The sequence below is a fragment of the Otolemur garnettii genome, unplaced genomic scaffold (assembly GCF_000181295.1).
Source record: "Otolemur garnettii isolate 467f Iridium unplaced genomic scaffold, OtoGar3 scaffold00028, whole genome shotgun sequence".
Lineage (NCBI taxonomy): Eukaryota > Metazoa > Chordata > Mammalia > Primates > Galagidae > Otolemur > Otolemur garnettii.
In genome coordinates this window covers 5,580,916-5,597,180 of record NW_003852423.1, presented here as the reverse complement: position 1 = coordinate 5,597,180, position 16,265 = coordinate 5,580,916, and the positions used below count along the sequence as shown (strand labels likewise).

General features: G+C 38.3%; 1 protein-coding gene across 2 annotated transcripts in view; it reads right to left on the bottom strand.

Annotated features, from left to right (window-relative positions):
* KLHL7 (kelch like family member 7) overlaps positions 1-16,265 on the bottom strand; it is a 75,662-nt gene that overhangs the window by 10,647 nt on the left and 48,750 nt on the right. For both annotated transcript variants that reach the window (XM_003788497.1, XM_003788498.2), the window contains exon 8: positions 2,561-2,801. In XM_003788497.1, the coding sequence (XP_003788545.1) occupies positions 2,561-2,801 (241 nt within the window). The remainder of the gene's footprint in view (positions 1-2,560; positions 2,802-16,265) is intronic.

Below are 16,265 nucleotides of genomic sequence, written 5' to 3'. Positions count from 1 at the left end.
TTGCAGTTTTTGGCCGGGGCTGGGTTTGAACCTGCCATGTCCGGCATATGGGACCAGCACCCTATTCCTTTGAGCCACAGGCACCGCCCCTGTCATCCATTGTTTAGCAGGCCTGGGCTGGGTTTGAACCTGCCAGCCTCGGTGTATGTGGCCGGTGCCCTAACCACTGAGCTATGGGTGTGGAGCCTTTTGACTAGACATTTTAAAAGTAAAATATATCTATCATCTTTTACAACATCTGCGCATTGTAGGAGCTCAATAAATAATTTAGAAATGATATTACTAAAGATCAAATGCTCTTTCCCTTTCCAAGAAAAAATAAGTTAAAACTTTACCTCATCCTCATCATTCTGAGCCAAATAATTTAAATACAAAACACCACCACCTTTAAAATTCCTTACTGCGAACAAGGTCTATGAAAAGTAAAGATCAAAGAATAGGCTTGGCACCTGTAGCTGAAGCAGCAAAGGCGCTGCCACATACATCAGAGCTGGTGGGTTCAAACCCAGCCCAGGCCTGCCAAACAATAATGACAACTACAATCAAAAAATAGCCAGGTGTTGTGGCAGGTGCCTGTAGTTCCAGTTACTTGGGAGCCTGAGGCAAGAGACTCATTTAAGCTCAGGAGTTGGAGGTTGCTGTGAGCTGTGGCACCAGAGCACTCTACCCACGGTGATAGCTTTAGGCTCTGTCTCAACAAAAAAAGATCAAAGAATAACAAACAGAAGCAGCAATGGTCATGACCAAAAATAACTTTTTTTAACTTAAAAATATTTTCAATTTGATAGAGTCAGTATGTGGACACTAGGGAAAACAACAGTATAAAGCAGACATTTAAAAAAACTTCTATTTCAATATACAACATAGTAAATAATGAAGAAATTGAATTATCCATTGCACCAGAGAACAGTTACTTTCTGTCCTCTTTAAGATTTATAATTTGAAAATATGCTATATTCTTCACATTCTGAAAAACGCTTTCTTTTCCTTCCTGCCTCCCTTCATTTTTTGAGACAGAGTCTCACTTTGTCACCTTTGGTAGAGTACCATGGCGTCAGCCTAGCTCACAGCAACCTGAAACAGCTGGGCTCAAGTGATCCTCCAGCCTCTGCCTCCTGAGTAGCCGGCACTACAGATACCTGTCATGATGCCTGGCTATTTCTCTATTTTCAGTAGAGACAGGGATCTCATTCTTGCTTCGGGTGGCCTTGAACTCCTGCAGCTCAAGCAATTCGCCTACCTCAGCCTCCACAGTGCTAGGATTAGGCATGAGCCACCATGCGTGGCCCTGAAGAAAGCTTTTAAAGAGCAGAAAAAGTTACTTTTCTTCAGCTGCATTTAGGAAATCATAATTCTTATTACATTTATTTAACATGTAGTAGGGGTAAAAACTCAAAACAGATAGATATGCTGAGCCAAAGGAAAACATGTTCTGAGCTAATAGCAAAATCATTAAAAAAAGAAACAAAGACAACGTTTAAATTCTATACCTTATGTTTCCTTTCCTTCCTTTCTTTATAAGCCCATTATTTAGCTAAACAAATTACGTCAATGCATATAAAAGCTATTGTGTGTCTAATCTGCACCTAGAATATTCATATAGAAAAATTATTTAGAAAAAGACTACTGGACTCAAACAAATTATTCAGTGAAAAGGTTTTTATACCTACACCTCCTACATCCTGTTTTGCTAAAATAACACTACCAATCCTTAGATTAAAAACTTAAAGAGGCTCAGCGCCTGTGGCTCAAGTGGCTAAGGCGCCAGCCACATACACCTAAGGTGGCGGGTTCGAATCCAGCCTGGGCCCGCCAAACAACAATAATGGCTGCAACCAAAAAATAGCTGGGCGTTGTGGCGGGCGCCTGTGGTCCCAGCTACTTGGGAGGCTGAGACAGGAGACTCGCTTGAGCCCAGGAGTTGGAGGTTGCTGTGAGCAGTGAAGCCACGGCACTCTACCCAGGGGGACAGCTTGAGGCTCTGTATCCCAAAAAAAAAAAACAAAAAAAAACTTAAAGAATAAAGCAAAGGAAAAAGATGATTTTTTTCTGATAAAAAGAAAACAAAGATGATACAGATTTGAAAAGCTTGAACGTAGTAAAGCTTTCTAAAAGAATCTATGAGTAATTTGAACTCTGAAAATTTTAAAGCAAATAATACCATGTACCCAAAACAACTAATCTAGAACTAAAATTCAGATGATGTCAACTAATGGTTCATCATGATAAAAAAGAGGGGTAATTAACATAATGTAGGAAGGTAAAGTATTTATAAATTAGATAATGATTATAAAGGAATAAGGTAAACCTTCAGAGAAATGGCCTCTAAAATGTGACAGATGCATTTAAATTTGTCTAGACAAATAATACCAGTTGTTTATTAACTATGAAAGCCCAGATACTTCGCTTTCAAGCTCATGCCTCTAAGAGAAATACTGAAGAGGGCAGCGGCTGTGGTTCAGAGGGGTAGGGTGCCGGCCCCATATGCCAGAGATGGTGGGTTCAAACCCCACCCTAGCCAAAACTGCATAAAAAAAAGAAATACTGAAGAAACCCTTACCTACTTCTGAACCTCCAGATGTATAAATTTTGCCTTCTGCAGCACAAGCAGCAAGGCTGTCTCTAGGTGTTGGAGGGCCCAGTTTGGAATACCAGCTATCCTTCACTACATTATAGCAGTCCATCCGTTTTATAGGGAAAAGCTGAGAGCCACCCAAAATGTACACTACGTTGTCCCAAAAAACACATGCTGCATCTCTTCGCTTTTCAAAGGGACAGCGGATGTCTGTCCAGCTATAATCCTGTAACAGGAAAAGAAGGGACGCTTTTAGTAAGAGACAAATATAATTGAAAAGGACAAAGCAAAGATGTAATCAAGAAAATACAAAATACAAGAATGTGTTAATTTATTAGAATACACATACAAATGTTTGGCTTGAGACTTTTCCCAATTTAATCTTGTGTGATTCCTTCAGGATGTTGGTTAGAGGGGGCCGATGCAAGAAGGCACGTGACTGCTTTGAGTCTTTTCTGACTCTAAAATAAACTTCAGAACATTTGAATATATTATCACCACACTTTTTTCCCTTCTGTAACTGAAGATAAAAATACAAGAAAATTCTAAAATATGATGCTTTATTATTTTTAAAAAGCTTCTTTTCCATACTACCTCTCTAGATTTAACCAGGAAGAAATAGAACTCTTAAAACAGGCCAATATCAAGCTCTGAAACTGCAACAACAATAAAGAACTTCCAACAATGACAACAAAAAGAAGTTCTGGACCCAACAGTTTTATACTAGGATTCTACCAAACCTTCAAAGAGCTTGTACTATATTGCAGAACCTATTCCAAAATATTGAGCAGGATGGCACTCTTCTTAACTCCTTTTATAAAGCAATTATCATCCTAATACCAAAACCAGGAAAGGAGCCAACAAAAAAACTACAGACCAATTTTGTCAATGAATATTGATGCAAAAATACTCAATAAAATTCTAGCAAATATAATATAACTACACTTTGAAAGAAATTACACACCATGATCAGGTAGGCTTTATCCCAGGGAAGCAAGTCTGGTTCAACATATACAAATCCATAAATGTAATTCACCACATAAATAGAAGCAAAAATGAAGACCATGTGATCCTCTTAAAAGATGCAGAAAAAAGTATTTGAAAAATTCTGCATCCACTTCTAGCAGAAAAATTCTGCATCCTTTTCTAGTAGACAAGCAAGGATGTCTACTATCACCACTACTACTCAACATAATGCTGGAAGTCCTAGCCAATGCAATCAGGCAAGAGAAGGATATCAAGGGTATCCAAATGGGGATAGAGGAAGTTGTACTTTCATTCTTTGCTGAGGATACAATCCTATATGTCAAAAACCCCAGGGACTCAACCATAAGACTCTTGGAAGTAATTAAGAAATACAGTAACATCTCAGGATATAAAATTGATGTCCACAAATCAGTAGCCTTCATATACGCAAACAACAATCAAGCTGAGAACCAAACCAAAGACAAAACACCCCTCACAGTAACTTCAAAATAAAGTGAAATACCTTAGAATATACTTAACAAAAGATGTCAAGGATCTCAACAAAGAGAACTACAGAACCCTGAGAAACAACCCAATTACCCATCTACCCATGGATAGATTAATGAACTGTCGTATTCATATATATATGATGGAATATGGTATGTATATATCATGGAATATGGTATATGTGTGTGTGTATATGGAATATGGTGTGTGTGTGTGTATATGGAATATGGTATCTATTCAGACATAAGAAAAGATGGGATGAAGACTTTGCATCTTTTGTACTAACCTGGATAGATCTGGAGAACATTGTCCTTAGTAAATATCTCAAGAATGGAAAAGCAAGCATCCCATGTACTCAACACTAAATTGAAACTAGTAGATTAACAACTACAAGTCCTCATGAGAGAAAAACACAAATTCAAGTAGGGAGGAGAAAAGTGGGGGGGGGGAGGGGCAGTAAGCTCCCACCTCTTGGGTGAAGGACACAACTAAAACTCAGACACCACCTAACAAATGGATACAATGTAACCCAATCATATGTACTCTTATATTAATCCCTTTTCAAATGTAAGTATCTTACATTCCTTGTCAAATATGCAGGATGATATAAAAAATTAATGGATAATGTACATCTTAAAATGCCATTTCCTACTAAGCCAGAAGGTATTTTGGACTTCTATGAGATATTTTCTCATAGTAGAGATAGAAAATTCAGTGACGTCAATGTAGTGGCTGTACTCTTAAAACTGTGATCTTAGGAGATAGAGTAATCCATTCTGAGAAGTATGGATACTCCCCTTTTCTCCCCAGTGATCAGAAACAAGCACCTATGAGTACCTCACAGTAAGGGCTGTTCATAGCACCACTCTGTTCCCTATAATTAAGGAAGAGTCTAGAAAGATAACATTCTTGAGAATATCTTTTGGTGGCACCCAAGAATGTATGTATGCAGGGGAATGTTCCCAATGTTATACTTCTTAGACCCTTCCCTTTTTTTTTGAGAAAAGGAAGCTATAGTATTTTTGCTGTCTTCTAAATTGTAAATAATCAGGGTCACACGAGAATCCAAACAATTCTCAGTATTACTGAACAAAGCTCTGTAGGTTGAGTTAGTTCCCTCTGAGAACATTAGACTGATAACTATCATACTAGTATCCAGGGTTTTATGCCTTCACTGGACTAGATCAAAGCATCACAGTAAACCAGGCAGAGCTTCTAATATAGGAAACTTTGCCTACTGACAAAAATAAACATTTTGCTTTTTAGGTGACCAGGAAAACAGTCTCAATTGCCTAGCACTTTATTCTTAAATTAGGATCTTTGTCCCCCTGGTTTACTCTGTGGTATACCTATCGGTAGCAGACAAAACTATACAAGAAACCTAACGTCTCCCTGAAACTCAGTTCTACTAAATAGACACTGAAAAACTGGGGGAAAATAGTTTTACTTGCTCTCTTAAAGAAACTTAATAGCACAGAATCAAAGAAAAAGATAATTACCGAATTCTATAGGGAACAATCCCCCAAAGATAAACTAAATGATTGTCTTACATACTCTGCAAGTCTATTAATAATTCCTATTTGACCAAGTATATTTAGCAGAGAAATAAAATTTCACTAACTCAGTGAATCCCCAAAATCCTGCACTCTTAGACCTAATTTATTTGGCATTTATTAGCTATATAGGAGCTGTTCCATAATTTCAAAAGACATTCTCAAGAATATTATCTTTCCAGGCTCTTCTTTAATTATAGAATGAGAAAGTTCTTTTAAATAATCTCCAAGATTTGCTACCCTTTTTTTTTTGCTACTCTTGAAATTAAAAATAACTACCTTATGTAGGGGTCTGGTATTAAAAAGAAATATACTGCTTTCTTTGAGCTAGATATGCATAAACATTTAGATACTAGGCTACAAGGTTTCAAAGAATGAAATAATTTCAAAAAGTTTAATAACAGAATAGTTCTAACTCTCTAAAACCACTCGGGTAAGAATAGGGAATAAGTAGGTGCTCGTATATACCTGTTCTATAGGGCTTGGTTATGCTTCCTTCAGATTTAAGAATTAAAACAAACTGCTCTTTTGGAAATATAAATGCAAAGGAAAAAAATAATTAGCTTGCCTGGGAATATGAGAGGGAAAGAGAAAATAAAAGAGAGAGGAAGTGGAAAAGAGAAAGACAGAGAGAAAGAGGAAGAGGCACATACTTCTACCTACTTGCAATTTGGGCTCTAATTTCTCAAGAAATCCTCAAGTTCTTTAATATTTAATGACACTTCTAATAACTGCCAATGGTCATTGTACATGTCAGACACTAAGCTTGATAAATACTAACTATATATAATATTTTGCTTCATAGTTCATCTTCTAGGTCAGTGATTTTGAACTGTGTGCCACAAAAATTTTTAAAGACCATTAATTTATTTTTGAAAGAAGTTCAAAGCACAGTATATTCTTTATTCACTCTTTTTTTGGGGATCAACATAATTTAAGGGTTCCCCAGAAGTTTAATTATACATTCAAGTGTGCTATGTGATAAAAGAGGTTGAAAAACACTGTTGTAAGCAGATAAGTAAAATGGCCTTTGCAAGAATTTCTACTTAGAATGCAAAATAGACTTTTCATGGGAAAACTAGAAAGCTTGGAAAAACTTGGGTGGAAGAATTTCTTATGTTTTGATACATCACCCATAAATGTATACACATGGTACACATGCAGACACATCCGTGTATAAAGACCTGTATTTCCTGGATGTAATCAGCCTTTCTTGCCTCTGCTGTGATGTGCCACATGCTATAGTGTTTTCAAGCTTAAGACCCTTTCTGTGGGTTTTCCTGACTTCCTCCTTCTGAAATCCAACAGTTCTGAAGTCTAGACCTGACTCATTATATCTTGCCCTGTGTGATTTTCTAGCTGTAGTGCCAAAGTTCTTAAGACTCTCAGGAGAGGGAAGGCTTCTTAAGGTGAGCAGTCGTAAATATGTTTTCTTGGCTCGGCGCCTGTGGCTCAAGCGGCTAAGGCGCCAGCCACATACACCTAAGGTGGCAGGTTCGAATCCCCAGCCCGGGCCCGCCAAACAACAATGACGGCTGCAACCAAAAAATGGCCAGGCGTTGTGGTGGGCGCCTGTGGTCCCAGCTACTTGGGAGGCGGAGGCAGGAGACTCGCTTGAGCCCAGGAGTTGGAGGTTGCTGTGAGCGTGATGCCATGGCACTCTACCCAGGGGGATAGCTTGAGGCTCCGTCTCAAAAAAAAAAAAAAAAAAAAATATGTTTTCTTAAAGCCTGAAGACAGAAACATTAGCCCTTTTCCTTTAAAGACAAATTTTTTTTTTTTTTTTTTTGAGACAGAGCCTCAAGCTGTCCCCCTGGGTAGAGTGCTATGACTTCACTGCTCACAGCAACCTCCAACTCCTGGGCTCAAGCGAGTCTCCTGCCTCCGCCTCCCAAGTAGCTGGGACCACAGGCGCCCGCCACAACGCCCGGCTATTTTTTTGTTTGCGGTGTTCTTTTTTTTTTGGGGGTCCGGGCTGGGGATTCGAACCCGCCACTTTAGGTGTACGTGGCTGGCGCCTTAGCCGGTTGAGCTATAGGCGCCGAGCCTAAAGACAAATTTTATACAATGAGGTCTGAAAACGGATGGATCCTCAAAGAATAACAAACACTGTAGATATTGATCTTAAAAAATCAAGGCAACCACAATCCAAAATGAAGAAATATTTTTTAAGACTTGAGAACTTTATTTCTAATCATTTTGAGAGAAAATCAAACTAAATTAGGGAAGGCAGGGTTTTAGGAAAAAAGAAAGCAAAATTAACAAACCTTTACGATTCTTGAAGATACCATGAGGGTTCAATCCAACCTGCATTTAAGATGACCAAATTACAAGCACTTTCTCTTAAGCCATTATGTGATTTACCTTATTTTCTAAGGGATGTTAAAAAAAAATCATGCAGCTATTATATATAGAAGGCAGGTTTATGCCACATGCCAGAACGTTCCTAGAAACGTACATAAAAACACTTCCGGGTTCATTCATTTTTTTTTTTTTAACAAGGCCACAATAATGTAGCTCAAAGGAGCCAGGAAACTTGAGCACCAAGCTAGGCTCAGTATGGAAGAGCCATGGGTCCCCATTAGGTCATTTAACTTCTCAGGGACATTAGTTACCTTATCTATAAAACAAAAAGACTAGATGACCTAAGCTCTCCTCCCTTTCAGCCCTAACATCTATTGATCTTAGGGCAGCGGTTCTCAACCTGTGGGTCGCGACCCCTTTCATAGAGGTCGCCTAAATACATCCTGCCTATCAGATATTTACATTACGATTCATAACAGTAGCAAAATTACAGTTATGAAGTAGCAATGAAAATCATTTTATGGTTGGGGGTCACCATAACATGAGGAACTGTATTAAAGGGTCGTGGCATTAGAAAGGTTGAGAACCACTGTCTTAGGGTCTAAATGATTTAGAATGTATCACTGACCAAATAGCCACTATTAACTTATTAGTTACTGAATGCTTATGTACCTTGCTAGGAACTATGCTGAAATATTTTAAAATGTTAATTTCCTCAACAAGCCTGTGAGGTAATATACTCATTTACAGATAAGAAAACCAGGAGATGTTAGGTTATCAAAGTTCACATAGTTAGAAAACGGTGAATACAAGATTTAAATCTACTTGGACCCCAAAGCTGTGCACTGAACCCCTATGCTGTCCTGCTTCTCTAACAATCTTCTTACATGGTCTACTGGAGAGAACACCAGGAACAAGAATTCTTTTTGGTACTGTTATTTTTCTAGCAAAGTGACTCTAGGCCCTTGAGTTTACATTGCTGGACCTCAACAGCCTCATCTGTAAAACTGAGAGGTTGGCAGGATGGCCACTGAGGTCCTGCACAATATCCATATCTTATCACTTATAAACACAATCCTTAACCAGTAAAAGCACAGCTGCTGTGAAAATAGAGATTTTTTCCATGTGTTTGTATAGTATTTGGCCTCGGGCGCAGCATATTGAGGGAGTATTTTTCTTGGGTGACAGTCCACATTTGTGGAAAAGTTACAAGTCATTTTATAGTTAGAGATGCAACAATTCTAAACAAAACATTTCTAAATAAATCCACTTAATATTGAAAAGGATGATATGTTATGGTCATCTAGAAAGGTAATCCAGGAATGAGAAGTTGGTTTATGATAGAATTCATTATCTCATCCACATGCACCACCTTCATTTTTGATCTTGCAAAGGTCAGAGGGTACAAATGCTCCTGTTTGCTCTTACTGTAGGGCAGTCCCTCCCTGCAATATCTTTAAATTACACTGACTTTAGCTGGCCTCTTTTGCTATGGCTCCTGATTCTGCAGTGGCTATACCACTGAGGACCAGAGGGGCCTGTAATAAACAAAACAATGGTACCTGAGGTTGGGGGCCAGGTTTTCATCTACTTCTTTGGTAAATCTAAATAGTTCCCATTTTTATCCTTTGCTAGAGCAATTTTTCTTCTACGAACTTAGCTTACAGAAAAAATGGACAGTGTGCAAACCTGGCCAATATAAGGGACTTTCACTGCAGGGATATTTTAACAAAGGAAAGCTGGAAATAGGCCAGATGTACACTAAGAGGAGAGGATTACATTATGGCATATCCTTACAATAGAATATTCTGCAGCCCTTCAAAAAGATGTGAAAATATTTCCATAATATAATGCTGAGAGTAAAAAAAGTTGTATACAATGGCATCTATGGCATGATTTCATATTTGTAAAATGTGAGGACTAGAATGATGTTCACTGTCTTTGGATATTGAGAACACTTTGGCTTTCTCCCTTACATTTTGCACTTTCTACAATGACCACGTTATTTTTTTTAAATAGGAAGAGTAAAATACAACAAACGGTACCAAAAGTATGGTACCCGGGAAAAAACTGCTTCTCAAAGCAGAGGTATACAATAGCGATAAATGTTTTAACAGAAATGTGAAATTAAATTAATTTAATGGCTTTAAGGATTAAAAAACAAACACCTATTCATACTATGAGGTTGGAATTCAACTACAGAATAGGTAAGAGACAGTCTTTGCCTTCCACCCAAATAGCACTTTTTTGGGAGGGGGTAGTCTGTTTTTCTAGAAGTAAACACTTAGGTTAAGTAATTTCACAGGCTGCACCTATGTTTTGAACTGTACCCACTTTCAACAGTCACACAGTCAAATTAACCTTCCAAACTCTGGAAAGAGACCTAATAATCAGTCATTACAAAAAAAACACTCTTGTAATTTAAATTTTTCAACAATAACATTGTAGCTAGATAAAAAGGCTTCCAGTTGGAGAAGAGCATGGTTGTGCTATCACAGGCTAATAGATAAAATTAGGCTTAATTAGCAACAAGTAACATAGAAATGGGCATTTCTCCGCTGTTGATGATTAGTTAAAATTAGCAAGGAGTCAGAAGTGAGGTCAGAAACCAGTTCAGAGGAAAATAGTAAATAAGAATCACTCTGTTTTATAAAGTCACAAAATGCCCTTACCCTCTCTACTCTCAAACTAAAACCATACCACCCAAAATCAAAACTCAGACCTGAACTACTAGAAATGCACCTCAGTCTAAAAGTGAAACCTGACACGGATGTTAAGCTTATTATCAGCACTTGTTCTTTGAGTAGAAAATAAAGAATTGGGGAAGTATAGTATCCGTGGGCTAGCACCCTGTCTACTATCTCAACAGACTGTCTTTTAAAAAAGAGAGTCTCACTATGTTGCCCCAGTAGAGTGCTTTGGTATCACAGCTCACAGCAACCTCAAACTCTTGGGCTTAAGTGATTCTCTTGCCTCAGCTTCCCAAGTAGCTGGGACTACAGGCGCCTGCCACAATGCCCAGCTATTTTTTGGTTGTAGTTGTCATTGTTTGGCAGGCCCAGGCTGGATTTGAACCTGCCAGCCTCGGTGTATGTGACTGGTGTCCTAGCCGCTTGAGCTACAGACGCCGAGCCCAAGAGATTAGTCTTTAAGTGAACTTTGACATGTAATTTTTGGCACAGCAAGGCATATGATACTTTGAATGTTTATCTCAAATCCCAGAATGCAATCACATGCTTATTTAATAAAATATTCTCACTAGTGGAACAAACATTTACTCTCTGTGCTCTGATATGCAGAGTACGGTAGATAATGCCGATGCCTGAGAATTCTGGAAGAGTTAGGAAGGTGAAGGGAAAAACAAGTGGGGGGATAAAGGAGGGAAAACAAATCTTCCCATTTAAATACGGGAGAATTAGAAAATCTAAGTATGGCAGGGAGTAACTGACAGAGTGAAGAAAGTTCAAAGAAATTTAAAAGGAGCTGGATGAACAGGACTGATATTCATACCAATCCTGAGAAGATTTAAACTTTGTTTAGAGCAGAAAACTGAAGTTTACAAAGGCTGACTTGCCTAAGGTTATATGTCTAAATTTAAAATGCTCCTTTAAAACAGCTGCTTTCCTTTAAAGAGAGAAAAAAAAAAAAAAGATCACAAAAGGAAAGACCAATGACTTAGTCCTTCAGCTCTTCCACCTACGTCTGACTTATGTTTTAAAAATATGTTTTTAGAGACAGGGTCTCTGTCTCTCACCCAGGTTGGACGTAGTCATAGTTCATGGTAGCCTGGAACTCTTGAACTTAAGCTGTCCTCCTGCGTCAGCCTCCATTCAATAGCTGGGACTATAGGTGTGCACTACCATGCCTGGCTAATTCTTGTTATTTTTGGTAGAGATGGAGGTCTCGTTGTGTTGCCCAGGCTGGTCTCCAACTCCTGGCTACTAGTGATCCTGGCTAAAGTGCTGGGATTACAGGCATGAACCAACGGCACCTGGCCTCTATGTCTTTTTTAATACTGCAAAGTCAAGTTAGATTCCATTCAGTTAATAGTACCTTTGAGAGCTTTTAAAAAAAATTCAATAATCATATTTGCCAAGCCAAAAAAAGATGCACTAAACTGAACATTCTCAGTCAGGAATCAATACTCTTAACGTCTTTTTTCTTTTTTCCTATCCAAACTCTCCCCCAGGTCTCCCTCAAGAAAATCTCCGTGAAGCTTCCACAGAGGCTCTCTGGTTGACAAGTCCAACCCAGGGAGCTCTCTTTTCATAATACCAACGCCATCACTGTCTGTCACATATCTGGAGATTAACTGGTCAAGTTCAGCTGAGGTGCTGACTCTGCCCCTGTGCTCTCCGCTATATGCTACGTGTACACCTCCCGCACCCTGAGTGTAAGGACAGGATCATGTTGTGCGTTTTATATGCCCTGCCAGCACTCGACCCACAAATTTCAAAATCCAAATGAACTATGATAAATAATATTTTACTTTTACAATCAGCTAGCCATATTGTATGCTTCGTTTGTAACAGCTAAGTATAGTTATCTTTAATATATTTGGATCACCAGTTTTCAAAGAAAATCCACAGTAAACCTAACTATATGATTCAACAGTTCCGAATGACAGCTCTTGATGTGCCTCTGGGTCATCATGTTAACAATTACCAAAGGCAGCCAGCAGTAATTATCAGGCAACATAGTTCAGTAAATGGGGAAGATTTATCTCCTTCCTGCTAAGCTACCCTCAGCCTACCTCTTAGACTCGCCCTCTCTCACATGTCCCCCACCTCCAGCTATTGCTACTTCCCCAGTGGCTGGAATCCCTTAAACCACCTCACAGATATTCCTATTTTCCTCATCTCTTTCCACTTACGGCAGCTCTGCTTCCATTCTCTCCAGCCCTTTTTAGGGAACTGATCTGTTAATGTAGTATAACTAAGGCTGGCGTGGCTTATGGAGAACACATTTGATGTCATCCCTCCCAGCGTTAGCTGTATTTTCACTGGGAGGTTTCTGGCAGATAGACTTGATACAAAGAGAAAACGCTGAAGGTGGGAACTTCGGTCCACCGAGGTACAGTGGAAAAGGCTGTGAGATTAAGTTTAGAACAAAACTATATATCAGTGTGTTATGGAGATGCTTGAAAAGAAATAGACTGAATCTCTCAATATTCCTCTTTTGGAAGACATGCCAGGAAAGCAGATCACTCAACCGAGCATTTCTCTCAAAATGTGTTCCAATCGCTCCTTTACATGAGAATGAAGATCACTTGTCTGAACAAACTGCCTGCAAACTGTGGGGAATACCCACAATGCACCAGTGTAGAGCACACTGACACGGTCAGCTAAGGCCACTTAGGGAAACTTCTGATGACACACACTTGCATTCCAGCAATGGCAGCTGCTGGGGTTGGCAGCCAGAGGTCCAATCCACCTGCAATGACTGCTGCTCCTTTGGATATTCTGTTTTTGTAGGTACTTCTTACATTTTAGCAGTGCTCATGAATCTACCTCTGGGTACCACTTCTTTTTTATTATTTTTAAGATAGTCTTTTCTGTCACTCTGGGTGGAGTGCCATGGCATCATCCTAGCTCACAGCACCCTCAAACAATCCTCTTGCCTCAGATTCCCAAGTAGCTGAGATAGTAGATGCCTGACATGATGCCTGGCTAGTTTTCTATTTTTAGTAGAGATCAGGTCTCACTCTTGCTCCGGCTGGTCTTGAACTCCTAAGTTCAAGGATCTATCCACTTCGGACTCCCAAAGTGCTAAGATTATAGGTGTGAGCCATAATGTGTGTCCTGGGTACCACCTCTAGAACATTCTTTTCTGGTGGCAAACACTACTGATAAACTCTAATAAAAGTCTCAATTTTGTAATGTAACATCGTTTTCCTTTAAAACCTGTTTTTATGCATATGCTCTTTTAAAACCATACACAATATATAATTGCCAATTTCTACCCTGACCACAGGGTGGGACTGTCTCCTCCTTAGTGAAGTTGTGTTTAAGAGGGAAGTGGCTATGATACCATGAGATAAAGGTACTGAGATATCTTTAATATAAGATATTTCCTAATAGGAAAATGTGTTCTGAGTTGGAGTTGAAGATAACTTCTTTTTCTTCTTTTTGTGATTTAGGATCCTCTATATTTAGATTGAGTCCTTTAAAACTAACTGACATAATTTCCTGAGAAATGTTATATAAAAACATGCTGATTCGTTCCTTTTCACAAAATTGAGTACTCATCCTGGGCCAGGCACTAAGCCCAGTGATGAAGTAGTTCAGAGTTCTAAGTAAGAAAATGCACTTAGGGTAAACCTTCTGATCCTGAGAGATGAATACGGCTATGAATACAGCTTCATATGGTTTCTTGCCGTAGCAAATTACAGGCTCTGGCCCTCAGCCAGCTAGTCTTAACGACATTTGTTTTTGGCAGGGAATATACAGAGCCCCCTCTTCTCTAGGGCATAGCCTCCCATTCCTTCACATGAAAGTAGAGAGCCAAGAACCCTACAAAGTACTAAGTGCTCAGCTCATCATTTCACTGGTAGGAAGAGTCTGAATAAAATCGGTCAATTGTGTCAACTTTTATTTAAGCTTCATTATTATAAGACATTTCTAGGTATATAGTTTGAGAACATCAAGAATATGTGAATGTATATGAGTATGTAATGCTTTTGGTAATTACTGAGCACTCAAAAATTTAAAAACAGGTACGGGATGGGGAAAGGTAGGCTCAGCAGACTTTATAAAAGGACCATAACAAAAAAAATTTCAATTTCAAATCAGTATAGCAACCTGAGACTTCTTTTTCTGTCAATATTCATCAAGTTTTTTCTGCTATAAATTTTTTGTCACCAATTAGTACAAATATTTTCCTCCTGTCACCAATGACATCCAAGACATAACTAAATAAACAAGCTTACACCTTAATATTGACTTAATTCTGAGTAACTGAATTAAGTAATACTGCTTAAATTATCCCCTTTGAAGGAGAACAATTCACTAAAAATGATCACCATTTTGACTAGGAGACACATTTAATGGGTCCCATTTAATGATTGTCAAACCCATTTTAACATTTATGAAAATATTTTGAAAAGTTCAAGAATCAAAAAAGGAAAAAGAAAACCATTTCCTGAACAGTACTTCTTAATAAGCAGCCTACTTGATTAGTTAATGAAATAATGTTTGCTTTTGGGAGATCCAAGATTAATAATAATAATATATAATGAAATCAGCTTCCTTAATTTTATTTTAATATTAGAAATAAGGACTAGTTAACTTACATTACAATTGTTATATACAAATAACAGTTAAGTGATGAAAGTTATTCAAGATAAAGTTTTATAGCAAAAAGAAGGGAAGGGGCTGGCACTTTCAATAGAAATGCTTAATAAATACTGTAATGGGATTCTAATAACTGATAGAATAAGGAAGTTTTTATTGGTAGCTTATTCCTCAATTATTTGAAATTTTCCACTGAAAGTCTAAGAATCTGTAGTTGAGAATACAAAACAGCAATTAAGAATGAGCCATTTATAAGAGTACGTAAGACATCAAGTAAGAATTCTGAAGTTACAGTCTCATTTCCAGGGTGGTGTAGAACATGCATCTCTTTTCAACTGCCAATGAAAAGAAATCAAGGAAAGTGTTAGAGAACTACAGACTAAAAACAAACAAAGTGTCATAAGTCATGCCACATTTGCCTTATTCTGGAAACAATGCTCCTGGTCTCCTAAATGAAATCAGAATTCTTTGCCCACCTGTACGTGAAAACAGCCATCTACTTTATTTTTAAATATTTTCCACCAAAACTTGGCTTAATTGCTTTATAACTGCCCAAATCAACACAACAGTTAGGCTTTGAAGGGGAACAAACTGGGTGTAATTATTGTTAACATCTGAAGGCTGCAGTTTGTAGAATTACAATGTAAATTACTATGATTTCAGTTTTTGCTTGTTTTGAAGTTTATCGTTTTCTTTTTCATTCTTTTTTTTTTTTTTTTTTTAAAGACAGGGTCTCTGTTGCCCAGGCTAGAATACAGTGGCATCATCATAGCTCACAGCAACCTTAAATGCCTGAGCTCAAGTGATCTTTGTACCCCAGCCTCCCAAGTAGCTGGGACTACAGGTATGCACCATGCCAGCATTTTTTTTTTGTTTTTAGGGAACAAGGAGTCTCGCTTTCCTCAGGCTCATCTTGAACTCCTCAGATCAAACAATCCTTCTGATTTGGCATCCAGAGTGCTAGGATTATAGGCATGAGCCACTGCGCCCGGCCAGTTTTTCATTTTCTTATTCTTAACTCAAAAGGATCATGAAAAAACTAAAAACAGTCGCTGAAATGTCAATGGC